Source organism: Sprattus sprattus, assembly GCF_963457725.1.
Source record: "Sprattus sprattus genome assembly, chromosome: 6".
Lineage (NCBI taxonomy): Eukaryota > Metazoa > Chordata > Actinopteri > Clupeiformes > Clupeidae > Sprattus > Sprattus sprattus.
The window spans coordinates 25,768,203-25,784,982 of NC_137925.1; the positions used below are offsets into that span (position 1 = coordinate 25,768,203).

The 16,780-nt window shown below is 42.5% G+C and overlaps 1 protein-coding gene across 1 annotated transcript; it reads left to right on the forward strand.

Moving 5' to 3' along the window:
* The first annotated feature begins 13,486 nt into the window (after positions 1-13,486).
* On the forward strand, positions 13,487-16,068 carry LOC308367163 (phospholipase A and acyltransferase 2-like). The gene is made up of 5 exons (XM_080840978.1): positions 13,487-13,573; positions 14,237-14,322; positions 14,440-14,548; positions 15,083-15,351; positions 15,536-16,068. Exons 2-5 carry the CDS (start codon positions 14,308-14,310, stop codon positions 15,656-15,658), a joined length of 516 nt encoding a protein of 171 aa, XP_080697104.1. The 5' UTR covers positions 13,487-13,573; positions 14,237-14,307; the 3' UTR covers positions 15,659-16,068.
* The last annotated feature ends 712 nt before the right edge of the window (positions 16,069-16,780 follow it).

Consider the following 16,780-nt stretch of genomic DNA (forward strand, 5'->3'; position numbering starts at 1 on the left):
TTATTGCTTAAGTATACTTGTGCATATGGATTGGAACTCGTTAATGGAGTTTAGAAAACCTTCTTCTTTACACGTTCTTACTGTGTTCGAGAATGAGGTAAATATCTTTACATATCGTGTATCATAGCAGGAGGGGGAGAGAGGAAGAAACAATCTCTCAACCTGACCGTGTACAGGGCAGATTGACTGAAACACGGAGCTAGCCCCGCCCCTTTGAAACAGCATGTGAATCAAACCACTTTGTGGAATAGGGGATGATGATTTTTCAACACTTAAAAAGCACCTTGTTTTACGTTTATAATAAGCACCACTTTCCAATGTTTGTTGGGGGAGACAACTTTATTGTAGGGGCTGTATACATCAGGGATGGACACGCCCCCCCCCGGGATCTCCGCCTATGCTTGGTAGCTGTAATGATGTTAAACACGTAGATACCTCCTGTATTAGCTCGCAGCACACTCTCCACACAGGTAGCTCACTCTAGTGGTCACACAAGGTAATACATTTGTTATAATGAATTCATGTTCAACTAGACGTAACGCAAAGCGTTACAAAATATGACCGCCGAACTGTTCAGTAGGTTTTGGCACAGAATGAGTCATGATTGTCAGTGTGTTTGTGTGTTTTTATGTGTTTTGTGTGTGTAAATTGGTTTGTGTTTCATTTTTATGTATTAAAGGAATTATTTATGCATGTGTACATATGTCTACTGTGTGTGTATGTGTGCATACCAGTGGTGGTCCGTCAGGGCCTTCAAGGCCTTCTCTGCTGGCCTAAACATCATCAGAAAATAAATGTAATAAAATACATTTAATTTTAATATTTTCTTTTCATAAATATGTATTCAATTATTCCCCATAATCCATTATCTTCATGTCATAGCTTCCAGCGTTGTTAATTTATGTTAGCGCTTTCATCCAATCATATTTCAGCTATCATGTGTTGCCACGCTCCGAGAAACCTTCCTCGAGAACAGAATTCTTCCCTGAGGCCTTCAGAATTCACATTGAAGGCCTGTGTACATCTGATTGGTTTTCACAACTGGCTGTTTCAGTTCATTTAAGTTGAATGAACTGAAACAGACAGTTGTGACAACCAATCAGATTTCGAGTTGGCGACACTGGGCCTTCTAGAAGGCCCGGAAGATTTCTTTCCTCGCGTTGAACGTGACACGTAAACGTCCTTTGATTCGATACTGAGGCAGACCGGTGCAGTGCTTCAGTGCTCAGTTTAGCTGGCTAATGCGAAAACGACGTACATCGGTTTCAATGCTTATTATGCTAGTTGTTTCAATTGGTAAGACTAAATATAATTACATTAACCAACTCAAATAAACTAGTTTACACCAACTTGATAATTCCAGTTTTTGATACAATTACAACGCCATTTTCAAGACGGAACTTTCAAGAAAAACTGGATATCGTGAGGATGGGTAGTTTAATGAAACTGCTTTGCAGGTGGGACAATGCGATGTTTAGTGGACAAACTTGTTTAAGCTCACATAGGCTACTTTCGGTGGACTTAATAAAACTTTGTAGACTAATCCCTGAAAATCGCCTTTTATTTTTAAGTTGTGACAGTAATATCCAAGCGATCATATAACTGAGAGTTTACTACTCTTAATGTATTGTTAATACGGGTGTATTGATTTTAAATGCTCCGGAAATATTAATAAAGTCTGTTGTACTCGACTATGTTAAGGTGATGCAATGCTCACTTATACTGCCTTTCTGTATTTATAATGGTTCGAGAGCCATGGCGTCATAATGATGGTATTAGGAGGTGGATTCACTCAGTTTAACATCGTGTAGGACATCGCTGAAGGCCCAGTCGTGAAATGCACGGACCTCCACTGGTGCATACGAATGTCTACTGTGTATGTGTGTGTATCTGTTGCAGTTTTGACCATGCATTATGGTGCAGTTTTGACCATGTCAGCCAGAGATACCTGCAATTACATCACCTCATGTTTGCTTTTTCATGTTTAAGTAGGTGGCGCTATACATAAAATGAGTGGTTATGGGTTGGGTTGACATGGCCCCTTTAGACAAACATACAAAAAACATGTGGCCCTCCTAAACCCTACAGTTCTCGGGATATTCGTAGAAAACTGTCAGCCCACTTACAGGCCAGTTGGTGTACAGTCACAAAAAAAAAAAAATATTGTATGGCCCCCCATGGACAAAATTGCACGAAACTTGGCATGCATTCAGAGGGTCTTATAATGATCCACCACTTTCAATTTCGTGCACTTTCGACAATATATGCATAAGTTATAAGTGACTGGAGTTGTGAAGAGTGCATAGTTTGAGGGTCTGCCACGCCCACACCCTTCAAACTTTGTAAAAGACTCTGATACATTTTAATTCCCCATTGCTGAAGAGTAACCTGACCACGTTTGAAGGCATTACAATTAAGTCTGTAGGAGGAGTTCAATCACATGCGAGGTGTGGAAACAAAGTGAAGTTTCCAACCACCAACAGGTGGCGCTATAGGTGAAATCAGTCATGCCGGGCCGGATCCAGCGTCCACCCTAAGACATTGTCTCTGGATCAACAATGTACGCAACAGTTATAAGAGACTTTGTGTTTTGTGGCAAGCACTAACAAGTTGGCAAAGTTTGAGGGTCTGCCACGCCCACACCTTCTGACTAATGAGAAAATCCAATATAACTTTTAGTCGCCCATGGCTGAAGAGTAGCCGGACCACATTTCAAGGCGTTACCATTAAAGCTGTCGGAGGAGTTCGATCAGATGCGAGGTGTGCAAACGCCGTCAAAACGCATCTTCCACTCAAAATGCGAAATGCGATACACAATGTTTGGTGGCTAGAACTTTTTTGTGCTGAAAGGCAGCTTACTGTTTATAACTTAATTTTACTTAATATTTATAAAGTCGCTGGCAACCGTGTTATAAAAGCAATAAGTAACTCGAGTCAGTACTGTATCATCAATAATGTACTTGCGCGTCGGGCTTCCTGTGGACCTGCCACCATGGCGTCGAGAGACTTTTTGGTGCGTCCAAGCATGATGAAGACGTGTACCGAATTCTGTCAAGCTACGCCAAAATAACCCCAATGCGCAGGGGTTTTTGCAATGTTCTAGGGGGCGCTAGAGAGCCATTTGGCTCCATCCATGGACAAAAACTCTACCGAAGATGGACGGTTACAGGCTTGATGTCCCTGGCAAATTTGGTAATTTTTCGAGCACTTTGACATATATTCGATTAAAACACCTCATTTTTGCTTTTTAATTTTTAACTAGGTGGCGCTATACATGTAATGACTGGTTATGGTATGGGTTGACATGGCCCCTTGACACAAACATACAAGAACTATTTGGCTCTCCAAGGCCCTACGGTTCTCGGGATATTCGAAGAAAACTGTGTCGCGCCACCTACAGGCCAGTTGGTGTATAATCATATAAATCAATTTATTGCATGCCCCCCCCCGTGAACGGAATTCCACGAAACTTAACGTGCAGTCAGAAGGTGTCATAATGATCCCACACCTCCAATTTCGTGCAGTTCTGACCTTGTCAACTTACAATTAAAATGTTTTACAACACTCCATTTTTGCTTTTTCATTTGTAACTAGGTGGCGCTATACATGAAATAAGTGGTAGTGGAATGGTTGACGTGGCCTCTTAAGACCAACATACAAAAAAAATGTGGTCCTCCTAAGCCCTACGGTTTTCGACTTATTCACAGAAAACTGAATCTCCCCACCCTCTTTAAAGGGGGTCCAGTCCGACGGGGGTGCAACGGATCAAAACGAAAATCAATGGTTTCACGCTAATCTAGTGGGGCTACATGCCCACCAAGTTTCGTGCACCCCGGTGTTTCAGTGTCCCGGGAATCGTTGACAGAAAATCGGCCGTCGCGCTGCGGTCATAATTACCACACTTGGCCATGGGCCCGCCCTAGTTTGCTTTGCTTACTTGGTCTGTGCTCTTTCCCTTGTCTGACCCTCCAGTAGCCTGCAAGTGGTCTCCTCTTTACGTTGCCCTACCAAGAGCCAGGTCTTAACAATTGTAGGCTATTGTTTGTTTAATTACAATTCACTGATACGGTTGCCCTCCCTAACACCAGTGTTGGGCAAGTTACTTCAAAACTGGAATGCATTATTTATTACTTGTTACTGTCATTTTAAAGTAATTTGTTACATTACAATATTACTGTTTTTAAAATGTAAGGCATTACACTACTATTGTATTACTTGTAAGTTACTCGCACCAAAATCACTGGAAGTATGGATTTGGCAATCTTACTGTAATGAAGCTCAAGACGCTCAATTAGTGAATCACACATCCAGTGGAAGGTGATGTGGTATCTGTACTTATGGTAAACAGTAGAACATAATAGCCACAGTGATGGCTCATGGCACAATACAAAGAACAATCATCGGAAGAACTGACAAAAGGTCAAAGTCTGGCAATTTGTGATAGAAATACTGTAACTTTAGGCCTATTCATATTAACAATAATTGGACCGTATTGTAATGTCTAAAAATATGACAGGATACAAAATTAGCATTTCTATGCCTTTATTATTTCCAACTTCACAGCATTAAGCATAGTTTATGCGTCATAAAAAATCAAAAATGGTTTGCAACTGAATTAGTGTATGGGCTGTACACCTATGGTGGGGAGGCAGTTCACATAGCACCTGGGCAAGTCCTTTGTGAAGGTTTTTCGGCTTTGAAGTACATGCTGAAAATATAAGAAAATAGCCAGATTTCAAATTCAAGAGTCTAAGATATAAACACTACATATAAAGGGGCCTTACAATGTACAACCCAAATGAAACCAACTATTTTTGTAAGGTATGGCTGTGCTGAACATGAAGATCGAAATATTTGGGTGCATTAGGCTACCTGCCCCATGAGAACATTGAAAAATTAATGTGTGTCAAAATATTTTTTTCTATGGGACAGGTAGCACAGGCTAGTGCACCCCAATGTTTCAATGTTCATGTTCAGCACGCCCTTACAAAAATGCTCCACATTATATTTCAAATTTATAAAACGCATTCATGTATAGGCCCTAGGCTAGATCTAAAAAAATTAAATAAAAATCCATATGGGACAGAAACAGGCCGTGCATCACACATTTTCAATATTAACCTTCAAATTCAAGTTCATCTTATGGTTTATTGTATTAAACATACTTCTTGTAGACTACGTTTCATCTTAATACATTGACGTGGTTCACAATTACGTTATGTATCTGTTCTGATCTAGAACTATGTAGGTTAAACCAGATACATAGAAGGATTCTAGAAAAATAGAAAGATTCTATGGCTCTGGGCTAAACTAGTGTTTAATGATTTGTAGGTAAAGTGCACTTTAACAGAAAGACGCTTTATCCCACACTGTTTGGTAAAAGAGCTAAGTTAGTAACGTTACCTAGTATTTTCAGCTAACAAGCTAGCGGGTTATTCAGTGAAGAGGTGGGCTTTTAGGCATATTTTTGATATGAAACAAAATCCCTGTGTTCAGTTAGATATGTAGCGGAACTAGAGACTGTCAATACATTTGTTTGCTTTGATAAGAGTCTTAAGTCAAACGATACAGCCACAGTGGCGGGTGAAGTAACATCACATAGCCTAGCCTAGGAGGGAGAACCTTGGTGCTAAATTAGGCTAACGTTAATTCTCTGAACTTGTCTGATCATGTTGATGGCCACATATTTAATCGTTTGTGATTCATTTTTTAAGCTATATTCTGAGAATGGAAAAGTACATTGTCTGTTACATGTCTGTTAGAACCAATGAATTTGTGGCTCCAAACCACATTTAATTTAATTGTGACATGGCTTCAGAAGGAGAGTTACCTTAGCCCAGTAAGAAAAAAACATGTTGACGCAATGGTAGTGTGGGTATCATATCTGCAAGGATACCATATCTGAACGTTTTAGCCTTACCTTGTCATCATTAATGCTAATGGCCACAGGGATCTTGCTGCCTATTTTTCGTAAAGCTGGCGATTCCACCGTTGAAAGCGGCATCGACTAGCCTTAAGGAAAAGGAAGTGAAACATTTTGCGCCGACGTTTCACCTCTGCTGATCTCGCTGTGATTTTGGCGAATTTGGATGAAGGAAAATAAAACACTTCATTCCAGGTTAAAAATGCATTGTAACGCGCGTTACTGACATTTGTACCGAGGTAAATATTACCAATTTTTTTCTGTAATGCCTTACATTACCGCGTTACCGCAAAAAGCAATGCATTACAGTAATTCGTTACTTTAGGCTGAGCGATGACAGACCTTTTCGGTTGCCATATCGACGGTTATCACCTAACCACTATGACAAGCTCAAGCAGGCTTTGAATGAGATGGAGGAGTGTGCAGCAGCGAATATGCCTCCCCACTTGTTCTTGTCTGGAAAAAGTCAGGTGATTTGCGTCTGTGCACTGATTTCAGGTGGCTCAATGCCCGCACGATAAAAGATGCTCACCCTTTGCCACACCAAGCTGATGCTCTTGCCGCCTTGGGAGGGAATGCGTATTTCTCAACAATGGACTTAACATCTGGTTATTACAATGTGGAGGTCCATGAGGAGGATCGGAAGTTTACCGCTTTTACCTCACCGTTTGGACTCTATGAGTACAATAGGCTCCCCCAAGGCCTGTGTAATAGCCCGGCCACATTTATGAGAAAGATGCTGAGCATATTTGGAGACCAGAACTTTTTGAGTCTTCTCTGCTACCTTGACGATGTGCTCGTGTTTGCGCCCACTGAAGAGGTGGGGCTGCAGCGGTTGGAGATGGTGTTTGGTCGTCTGCAGCAGCAAAATTGGCACAGAAGAAATTGGCACAGAAGAAATGGCACTTCTTGAGGAAGTCTGTGAGATTTTTAGGACATTGCAACAGACCCTGAGAAGGTTCAGGTTATTACTGGGATGACAGAGAAACACCTCATGGAAGACAATTCTGATGTTCCCTCGCAATCCAAGGTCAGGTCGTTTCTTGGCATGGTTGTCTATTACCAACAGTTTATAGAGGGCTGCTCAGCTATTGCCAAGCCCTTGTTTGGACTGACTACTGGACCCAGAGTGCCACGTCATGGGAGAGGGAGGGCTAAGAAGAAAGTCACGAGAAAGCTAACAGCATCTGATTGGACTGATGAATGCAGGCAGGCCTTTGTGCAATTAAAACAAGCACTCCTTGATCAGGTCCTCCTGGCCCACCCTGACTTTAATAAGCCATTCCTGTTGTCCGTGGATGCGTCAAGTAATGGCTTAGGTGCCGTTCTCTCCCAGGTCCCCGAGAATGCAGATAAAGCTAGACCAGTGGCCTTTGCTAGCAAATCACTGAACTATGCACAGTCAAAGTATCCCGCTCACAGACTTGAGTTTTTTGCTCTGCGTTGGGCAGTTTGTGATAAGTTTAGCCATTGGCTGAAAGGGCGCCCGTTTACAGTTTGGACAGATAATAACCCCCTCACGTACAGTACTGTGCAAAAGTTTTAGGCAGGTGTGAAAAAATGCTATGAACTAAGAATGCTTTGAAAAATGTAAACAATAAATGTTTATTTTGTATCCATTTACATGGTAAGACTGAGCAAAGCAACAAGACACAACGTAGTTATACTGCATCAGCAGGGTCTCTCCCAGACAAAGATTTCAAAGCAGACAGGGGTTTCAAAATGTGCAGTTCAAGCTCTTTTGAAGAAGACGTTGAGGATCGTAGACGCAGTAGTCAGCCAAGGAAACTTAATGCAGCTGATGAAAAACACATCAAGCTTATTTACCTTCGAAATCGGAAGATTTCAAGCAGTGGCATCAGCTCAGAACTGGCAGAAACCAGTGGTACCCAGGTACAGACATTTACTGTCCGGGGAAGTCTGGCCAGAAGTGGTCTTCATGGAAGAGTTGCAGCCAAAAAGCTCTACCCCGACAAGGAAACAAGGCCAAGTGACTGAACTAAGCACGAAAACATAGAAACTGGGGTGCAGAAACATGGCAGAAGGTGCTCTGGACTGATGAGTCAAAATTAGAAATATTTGGCTGTAGAAGAAGGCAGTTTGCTCGCCGAAGGGCTGGAGAGAGGTACAATAATGAGAGTCTGCACGCAACAGTGAAGCATGGTAGAGGTTCCTTTCCAGTTTGGGGCTGCATTTCTGCATGTGGAGTTGGAGATTTGGTCAGGATGAATGGTGTCCTCAATGCTGAGAAATACAGGCAGATACTAATCCATCATGCAATACCATCAGGGAGGCGTATGATTGGCACCAAATGTATTCTGCAGCAGGAACATAACCCCAAACATACAGCCAATGTCATTAACAACTATCTTCAGCTTAAAGAAGAACAGAAAGTCCTGCAAATGATGGTATGACCCCCACAGAGCCCTGATCTCTACATCATCGAGTCTGTCTGGGTTTACATGAAGAGACAGAAGAATTTTAGGAAGCCTACATCCACAGAAGATCTGTGGTTAGTTCTCCAAGATTTTTGGAACAATTTACCAGACGAGTTCCTTCAAAAACTGTGCGCAAGTGTATCTGGAAGAATTGATGCTATTTTGAAGGCAAAGGGTGGTCACACCAAATATTGATTTAATTTAGAATTTTCTTCTGTTACTTCACTGCATTTTGTTAATTTATGAAGAATTGATGAAAACAAACTGTTAACACTTCCATTTTTGAAAGAATTCTTAGTTTACAGCATTTTTTCACACCTGCCTAAAACTTTTGCACAGTACTGTAGATCCTGTCTAAGCCTAAATTGGATGCATGTGAGCAAAGGTGGGTTGCCAAGCTGGCACCCTATGAATTTGACATCCAGTATATTCCGGGGCCTAGGAATGTTGTGGCTGATGCGTTAAGCAGACAACCCTTTGCAAAAGCCAGTGCGCTACACAGACTTACCCGAGTACCCTACAAGGAGTTGTTGGATGAGGCAGCTGGAGTTCAAGCAGGGAGAGTGCAGGACATTTCCGCTGGTCCAACCATCCATACGAGGCAGATCCGGTAAGCCACGTTTCGACTGAGAAAGGAAAGACTGACTTAGCTGTGAATGGTCAGTCCAAAGCCCCACCCCCTGGTCCATCGTTGTCTAGTGATGTGGTGTCTGCCATCTTGACCTCTCACACTCAGGAAGGGGTAGAGCTACAATGCAGAGCACTTTTGTTGCCACAGTTCCCTCAGTCTTTCGTGCCAGCTGAAGTAACTGCTATTGGAGCGTTATCGAAGGAGGATCTTATATTAGAGCAACGCCAGGATGGTATACTGACCAGGGTGGTGTTCTATGTGGAACGGGGTAGAAGACCCTCACGGAGAGAACGTACCCACGAGCCACTAGAGGCTGTTAAACTGCTTAAGGGATGGGAGAAGCTGTCTCTGCGAATGGGGGTGCTGTATCGGGTGTCGAAGGATCCAGTGACCAAGAGAAAGTCCTACCGTTATGTTGTACCTACCTCATTGAAACAGACAGTCCTAAAAGGTGTCTATGATGAGGCTGGGCACCAGGGCCAACAACGGACGCTGTGGTTGACACGGCAGAGGTTCTTCTGGCAAGGCCTGGAGGCTGATGTTAAAGAATATGTGAAGTGTTGCCGCAGATGTGTTTTCAGCAAAGCCCCGGAGCCTGAGGCCAGAGCTCCTCTTGGAAACATTGTCAGCACAGGACCACTTGACCTCGTCTGTGTCGATTTTTGGTGCGCTGAAAATGCTTCTAACAAGTCCCTTGATGTCCTTGTTGTCACGGATCATTTTACCAAATTGGCCCATGCCTTTTTGTGCCCCAATCAGTCTGTCAAAGCTGTTGCCCGTCATCTGTGGAACAATATCTTCTGTGTCTATGGGTTTCCACGCCGCCTTCATTCAGACCAGGGAGCAAACTTTGAGAGCAATCTCATCGCAGAGCTTCTCAGTATTGCTGGGGTGGAGAAATCCCATACAACACCTTATCACCCGATGGGCAATGGTGGAGTTGAAAGGTTTAATAGGACCTTGGGCAATATGATTCGAGCGCTGCCAGCTAGGGCGAAGCACAGGTGGCCTCAGATGCTCAAATCACTGACATTTGCCTATAATTGTACAATTCACGAGACCACTGGATATGCCCCATTCCATCTAACACCTCGCTTACCTGTGGATATGCTGTTTGGGGAGGTCTTGCATGATTCGGATGTGGTAGATTACGATGAGTATGTCCAGTGCCTCAGGAGAGACCTGCAGGAGGCCATAAAGTCTGCACAGTCATTTGCAGATAGGCAGCTGAGGAGGCATGCAGACTTGTATAACAGAAAAGTCAAAGGGGCCCCTGTGGAGGTTGGAGATCATGTGTTGCTGGTGAATAAGGGGGAGCGCGGAAAAAGGAAACTTGCTGACAAGTGGGAGAATGCGCTTTATGTTGTCACTGAGAAGAATAGTGACATTCACGTGTATAAGATCCACAACCCCTCTACTGGACAAGTGAAGACTGTGCACCGCAATCTTATTATGCCCGTCAACTTCCTGCCACTGTGTGAAACGCCAGAGGAGAGGATTTGGAGAGTCAGTTCAGTAGCAAGTAATTCACCAGTAGACAACATGGCTGCTGACGAGAGAACTTATGGCTGGGTGTCGGAGCTGACTAGTGATATGTCAGAAGATGGGAGGCCAGATTCTGTGGGGGCAACATGCACGTCGAGCAGAGAGGATGGGTTGATGCCTGCGTCTGACTTGTTCCTTGCGGGAGATGCTCTGGATGGTGATCTGATGGCTCTCGACTCTGCCTCTTGTGTGTCGAACGCTGCTGACCCTCTGGCTCTGACTTGTGATCCGGCACGATCCCGACACTCTGACTACAGACATACAGACTCTGATTCTAGATATAGGGACTCTGACTCCTGTGTGTCAACAGCTGCTGACTCTCCGGCTATGACTTGTGACCCGGCAAGATCACAACTCTATAACTCCCCTGACCCTGACTGTGACTTGGGCCTGACTTCCGCCCTGGTTCCTGACCGTCAGACTGTAGAGACTGATACACAAAAAACAAGGACGGGGCGGTACATAAAACCTGTTAGGAGACTTATTGAGACAATGCAGACACAGAGAGTGTGGGGCGATGTGTTTAAGCGTATAGCTGTATGGGTCTAGACTGTTCTGGATTTGTGTTCTTTGCATATCTTTGTGATATTTTGGTTGTGCAGAACCATTATTTTATTTGTTTTTCTTCATTGGGGTCTTTTCTCTTTGTTACCAAGTGTACTTAACATGTAATGGGCATGTTTACCTGGGGATGAGTATACTCCCTCATTCTGGTGTGGAATGGTTTCTTAAACAGGAATATTTGGTAGCATATAATGGCAGGGCTTTGCAGGCCTCATATTTTACTTTTGTGAGGCAAGTGGAATTCAGAGGGGGAGTATGTAACAGGATTAGTGCTTCCACTTGCCATTAAGTTGAATAAGAGTTAAATAGTGTCATGTACCTTTAAGAAACTAGTTATGTAGTAGTAGTTATGGGAATGATGCGTTCTGCTCTTCCCATTTTGTCTTGCCTGCGCAAGGGGTAGGTCACGAGTTTGGTGCACTGAATAATTGATTTATATTTTGATTACTTTAATTGCATTATTATTCTTTATTTCAATGTACATGTACCTAAACTTTAAAAGAACATTTACATGGCAACAGAATTGTATGTTTATTGCATCTCCAATAAGTGTAGACTGTTAGCTTGTGAAGCCTATTTTCTGTGAATGCTATAACATTAGTGTTTCTATACTTTTAGTGGCAGCATTGCCAGGTTGGATGCTTGATGCAACGCTTTGTTGTCTTTTTGTCAGGTACATGTTTGTTTTTATTAATGCATATGTAGTTGTGTGCCCCAGTTTGTCTTGCCTGCGCAAGGGTGGCAGCATTGCCAGGTTGGATGCTTGATGCAACGCTTTGTTGTCTTTTTGTCAGAATAAAAACCTCAACTGGGAGTTCCTGTGTGGTACTTACAACACAACGCATATCACATCTGTTACAGTCGCAACAATCTGGAGCTTAACACGCTCAAAACTGTAGAGATGACAGTGGACTTCAGGAGGAGCCCCCCAGCACTACCCCCCCTCACCATACTCAACAGTACTGTGTTGGCTGTGGACTCCTTCAAGTTCCTGGGATCCACAATCTCCCGAGACCTGAAGTGGGAAATCAACATAAACACCATCATCAAGAAGGCCCAGCAGAGGATGTACTTCCTGCACCAGCTTAGGAAGTACAACCTGCCTCAGGAGCTGCTGATCCTATTCTACACAGCAGTCGTTGAGTCTGTTCTTTGCACTTCCATCACTGTCTGGTTTGGATCCGCAACCAAACCGGACAAGAATAGACTTCAACGGACTGTCAGGACTGCAGAAAGGATCATTGGTGCCAACCTGCCCACCATCCAAGACCTGTTCACATCCAGAGTCAAGAAGCGGGCAACAAAAAATAACTGCAGACCCCTCCCACACTGCAAAAAATGCTTTTCTAACCTAGTGTTATTACTCTTATATTGAGATGAAAAATCTAGTTGGTCTTGTTTCTAGCTAAATTGTACTTACCTAGTGCTTTCTTGGTAAGGTTATTTTTACCTATTTCAAGCAAATATTACTTATTTTAAGAAATCTTAACAAGCCAAATTTGCTTAACGCACTGGCAGCCAAATGTGCTTGTTTTAAGCAAAATCCTGCTTAAATATGTAATTATTTGTCTTAAATCTAGAGGGGCATTTTTTGCAGTGCACCCTGGACACAACATGTTTCAACTCCTCCCCTCTGGTAGGCGCTACAGCTCTCTGTTCGCCAAGACCTCCAGAAACAAGAACAGTTTCTTCCCTCTTGCTGTCTCTCTCCTGAACAGCTAAACCTCTGTGGCACTGTTCAAATAACCAATGTAAAATTACCCCAGTAACCATATCTATTTATTTCACCCTTCCTGTATAACCCAATACCATATAGTATTTATTTATGCCTGCTCTTCCTGGACTCTCCACTTTGCACTATTGTTTATCCATTGCACTGTTGTATTGTATTGTTTTGCACTGATTTGCACTGTTGTATTGTTTTGTGTTGTGATGTATATATGTGTAATATGTGTAAGCACACTGAGAGCCACTGCACCAAGACAAATTCCTTGTTTGTGCAAACTAACTTGGCCAATAAAAGCTGATTCTGATTCTGATAACAGCTTATGATAGTGCAGAGGTGTCGGCCTACTCATGTCCAACTATCTCAGAGAGATTCTGCAATAGCAATATGGGTGAAGGAAAGCCCCCACCACTAAATGTGAATTGAGGAAATGACAGAGGTCTATGACCAAACCATAATGTCATTGCGCTATAGATAATGCGTGCCAATTCTTCGAATAATAGGCTACCTAAAAACAGAATCGAAACGAAATAGAATGCGATCTTTCTCGCCCTCTGCCGTTGTAGAAATGGTACTACCAGTCTAAGATGTCGCTCTGTCAAGTCACTTGCATGCGTCATTTAACCTACTTTCCCTTCCGCCCCCCCTCAAAAAGAATAGCCGTGACGCGTCACTGATCATGGACTATTGACAGCGTTCTTTGGTCCCAGCGAATTTGTGGCAGCAAAGTAGCTTACCTTACCAAGGTAACCATGCAATATAAATACTGAACAGTAGATAGCTTCTTGGGGATTTGAAGGACAAAGTAACAATGAGGCATACCGCAATGTTGTCCCAAACTGAGTGAACGACGACACATCTATAAGGGAAACACGCGTGAAAACTACGCTATGTTATGCTATGGGAGTGTTTTAGGACTAGCATCAATTAGCTAGCTAACTCGTTACGATGTTTTCATATTGTTGATCTCGCTTTGACGCTTTGATTAAGGAGGTTGTCTGTTCTTATGTCATGAAACTACCTTTCCAGAAAAACATTTTCATTTCCCCAGTTCACCACATGGGATAGAATCAGTAAGACTCACCTTTGGATTGATTGACAACTGAAAAGTGTATGCAAATTTCAGATGCTGCTGATGTGCCTGTAGAAGGTTGGGGAAACATTTGTAGAATTATACTTTTACTGTTTCATTAAATCACACGATTGAAAATCCAAGTCGTTATGTTTTCGCCTAATAACACAATGATGCCTAATGCTCCTTGAACATCCTAAGTGAGAAAAGCTCCCCTAACCTTTACTGCTTCAGCTATCTTGGTGCTTGGCCAGACGAACATCTGTATTCTTTTCGAAAAATAAGAATAATCCTTCCATTCCTTTTTTTCATGTCACCATTGTTGTATTGTATACAGGAGAAGGGAAACCCCACTTGTTACTGTGTGCCATCCAGCCGAGATCCTCACTGGTGTTGACCTGGGTCACTATGGCACCCACTCTGGTAAAGTGTGACTATGTCTGGAAGGTTATGTTTTGTGAAGCATGTGTTTTGAGCATTTGCATTTGTATTCAATTATGTTTTCGCTGAAGTGATCTTGCCTGTGTATGTATTTCCTAGTTTGATGAGAAACCAGAGATTGGGGACCTGATAGAGATCTTTAGAGGAACATACCAGCACTGGGCTGTATACATCGGGGATGGACACGTCATTCATGTGGCACCGTCCAGTGAGTTACGATCAGGGCACTCTCACCATCTAATTCAGTTATTTCTGTGTTAATAAAACAAGTTCCAAAACTGCCTAACTGGTAGAAATTATAGGTCTGTTAGAAGAAATAGATTGTATTAACTTACTGCACAAACCATGCTGGATATTTGCCAGTATAAAACATCTCTTCAACACTAATCCAGCCGTTATAAAATGAAGGGACCTTTATAGCACCTGTGGTAAAGCTTTTCTTGAGATTTGTCAATGTTGCATTTATATTTTTAATCAGTATAGATAAAACTTAACCCAGATAGTAGATTACATTTTATGGGGACAGATAGGAGACTCTTCTCCCCTCCACTTGAGAAATAAAACAATAAGTTTATCAACAGAGAGATTCATCAATTCTGGGTATGATGTGATTTTTAATAGTCATAACATGTTGTATTTATTATTTACTACACATCTCACTTGTCACTGAAAGCACAAAATTGGTGGCATCACATTTGTATTACCATTCAGTGTAAGAGATTGATAAACCACTCCTCTCCAGATGAACAGGCAGGGGGCGGAGCCTCCAGCATGATGTCAGTGCTGTCCGACAGAGCTTTCATAAAGAAGACGGAATTGTGGGATGTTGTGGGAACAAACCAGTACCGCATCAACAATCTCCTGGACGATAAGTATGAGCCGCGGCCTGCCCATGTGATCCAGCGAGAGGCCCAGAGGCAGGAGGGCCAGGAGGTGCCGTTCAGTGTGTTCCAGGGGAACTGTGAGCACTTTGCCACAGAGCTGAGATATGGCAAGGCTGAGTCACGCCAGGTGAGACATGGAGCATGGAGGGAGGGGGCTTTTGTCTGCCAAGTGAAGACTAGTCATTTCATAAAAGGAGGCCAATTTGCCTGGTGATGCTTATTGGTCATGGTTAACTTTAAGCTGAGATGTTGTATTTTTAATATCTAATTGGTCTTATCCTAATGTATTGTCTGACTTTGTCAATACGCAGGTGCACCACGCTGTTGAGGTTGGCTTGGGGGTGGGGGTGGCCACACTGATCGGAGTGGGTGTTCTTGCTGCGGCGGCAGCCATTTTTGGAAGTGGACGCAAAGAGAAGAAAAGAGAGAACTAAACAGAAGAACTACAGCTCCCGTCAAGGGGAAGCACACCACTGCCAGTGCATTAACTACTGAATTACGAATTAACTACTGAACTATAACAGGATAAAAGATTTAGCAGAATAAAGGAAACAAATGGTTTTGTAAACAAAACTATCTTTCACCTCTGAGTGTAGGTACAACCACAGTGCAGTGAACCATTTAGAGTGCTTACCAGCTAAGTGTAAATAATAGCTGACTGATTTCTTTAGTTTTAAGCACTATGCCCAAAAGTGCACAAGCATTACTATTGTTTGGAGAGTGAAGACGTTCCTACCCACGCCCTTTAAAAGGGGTGTGTATTATTTGCACTATTGCACACTTCAGTGCCAAAATGATTGTGCCTGATCCACTTGGTGTATTTAAATAAATATATGTCAGCTGCTGTGTGCACCATTTTTTTTCTCTTCAGCTGAGTGGGACCACCTACTGGCCAGGAAGACCCAGATGAAGGGAGAGCAGTGTCGTTCATTTTGAAATGTAAATTGTTAAATATAATGTTAAAGGTACCGTCCGTGATTCGGATCCAGTACAGTTTTTGTCAAATTTAGCGAATGATTTATTAAATATTTACAACTTTTCAACAAAGTCGTGGCCTTTAAATCGGTATATGCCTTATTTCTGTAGTCATAGCATTTCAATGACTTTTCAAAAAGTGTGTATGTTATGTCTGTGAGTGTTATAGATATGTTGACAATAACCGTTGAAAATGTATATGGAAAAACAAATGTGTGTGACATATATGCCAGTGTTATGTTAACCAGTCGTTACACAAACACAACTTAGAACACATGAAATGACTCAAAGTTCTGCTGAATAACACATTTTAGTTTGGATGTCGCTTATTGAATACCCATGCTCTGAAACAATACTTTGTAAAGCCCAGCAAAACAAACACAACTCTTTAGATCCCCGTTTTTAAGTGAATTTTGAGATCAAGCTATGATAAAGAGTAAAGATGAGTTTATCTGATGTACATTCTCAATAAATATCACCAGACACCTTTTAAGCACATGTTCTGTCTGCTCCCTTGTAGGTGCCAAAAATAGTTAATAGTGTTCGTGCGAAAACAAGATTTCCCTGTAAAACATTACTTC

Excerpts from the sequence above, each read along its gene's own strand:
- LOC308367163 (XM_080840978.1), top strand. Across the intron at positions 14,549-15,082 it reads CATTCATGTGGCACCGTCCA|ATGAACAGGCAGGGGGCGGA; the intron begins GTGAGTTACGAT and ends ACTCCTCTCCAG. Across the intron at positions 15,352-15,535 it reads GCAAGGCTGAGTCACGCCAG|GTGCACCACGCTGTTGAGGT; the intron begins GTGAGACATGGA and ends GTCAATACGCAG.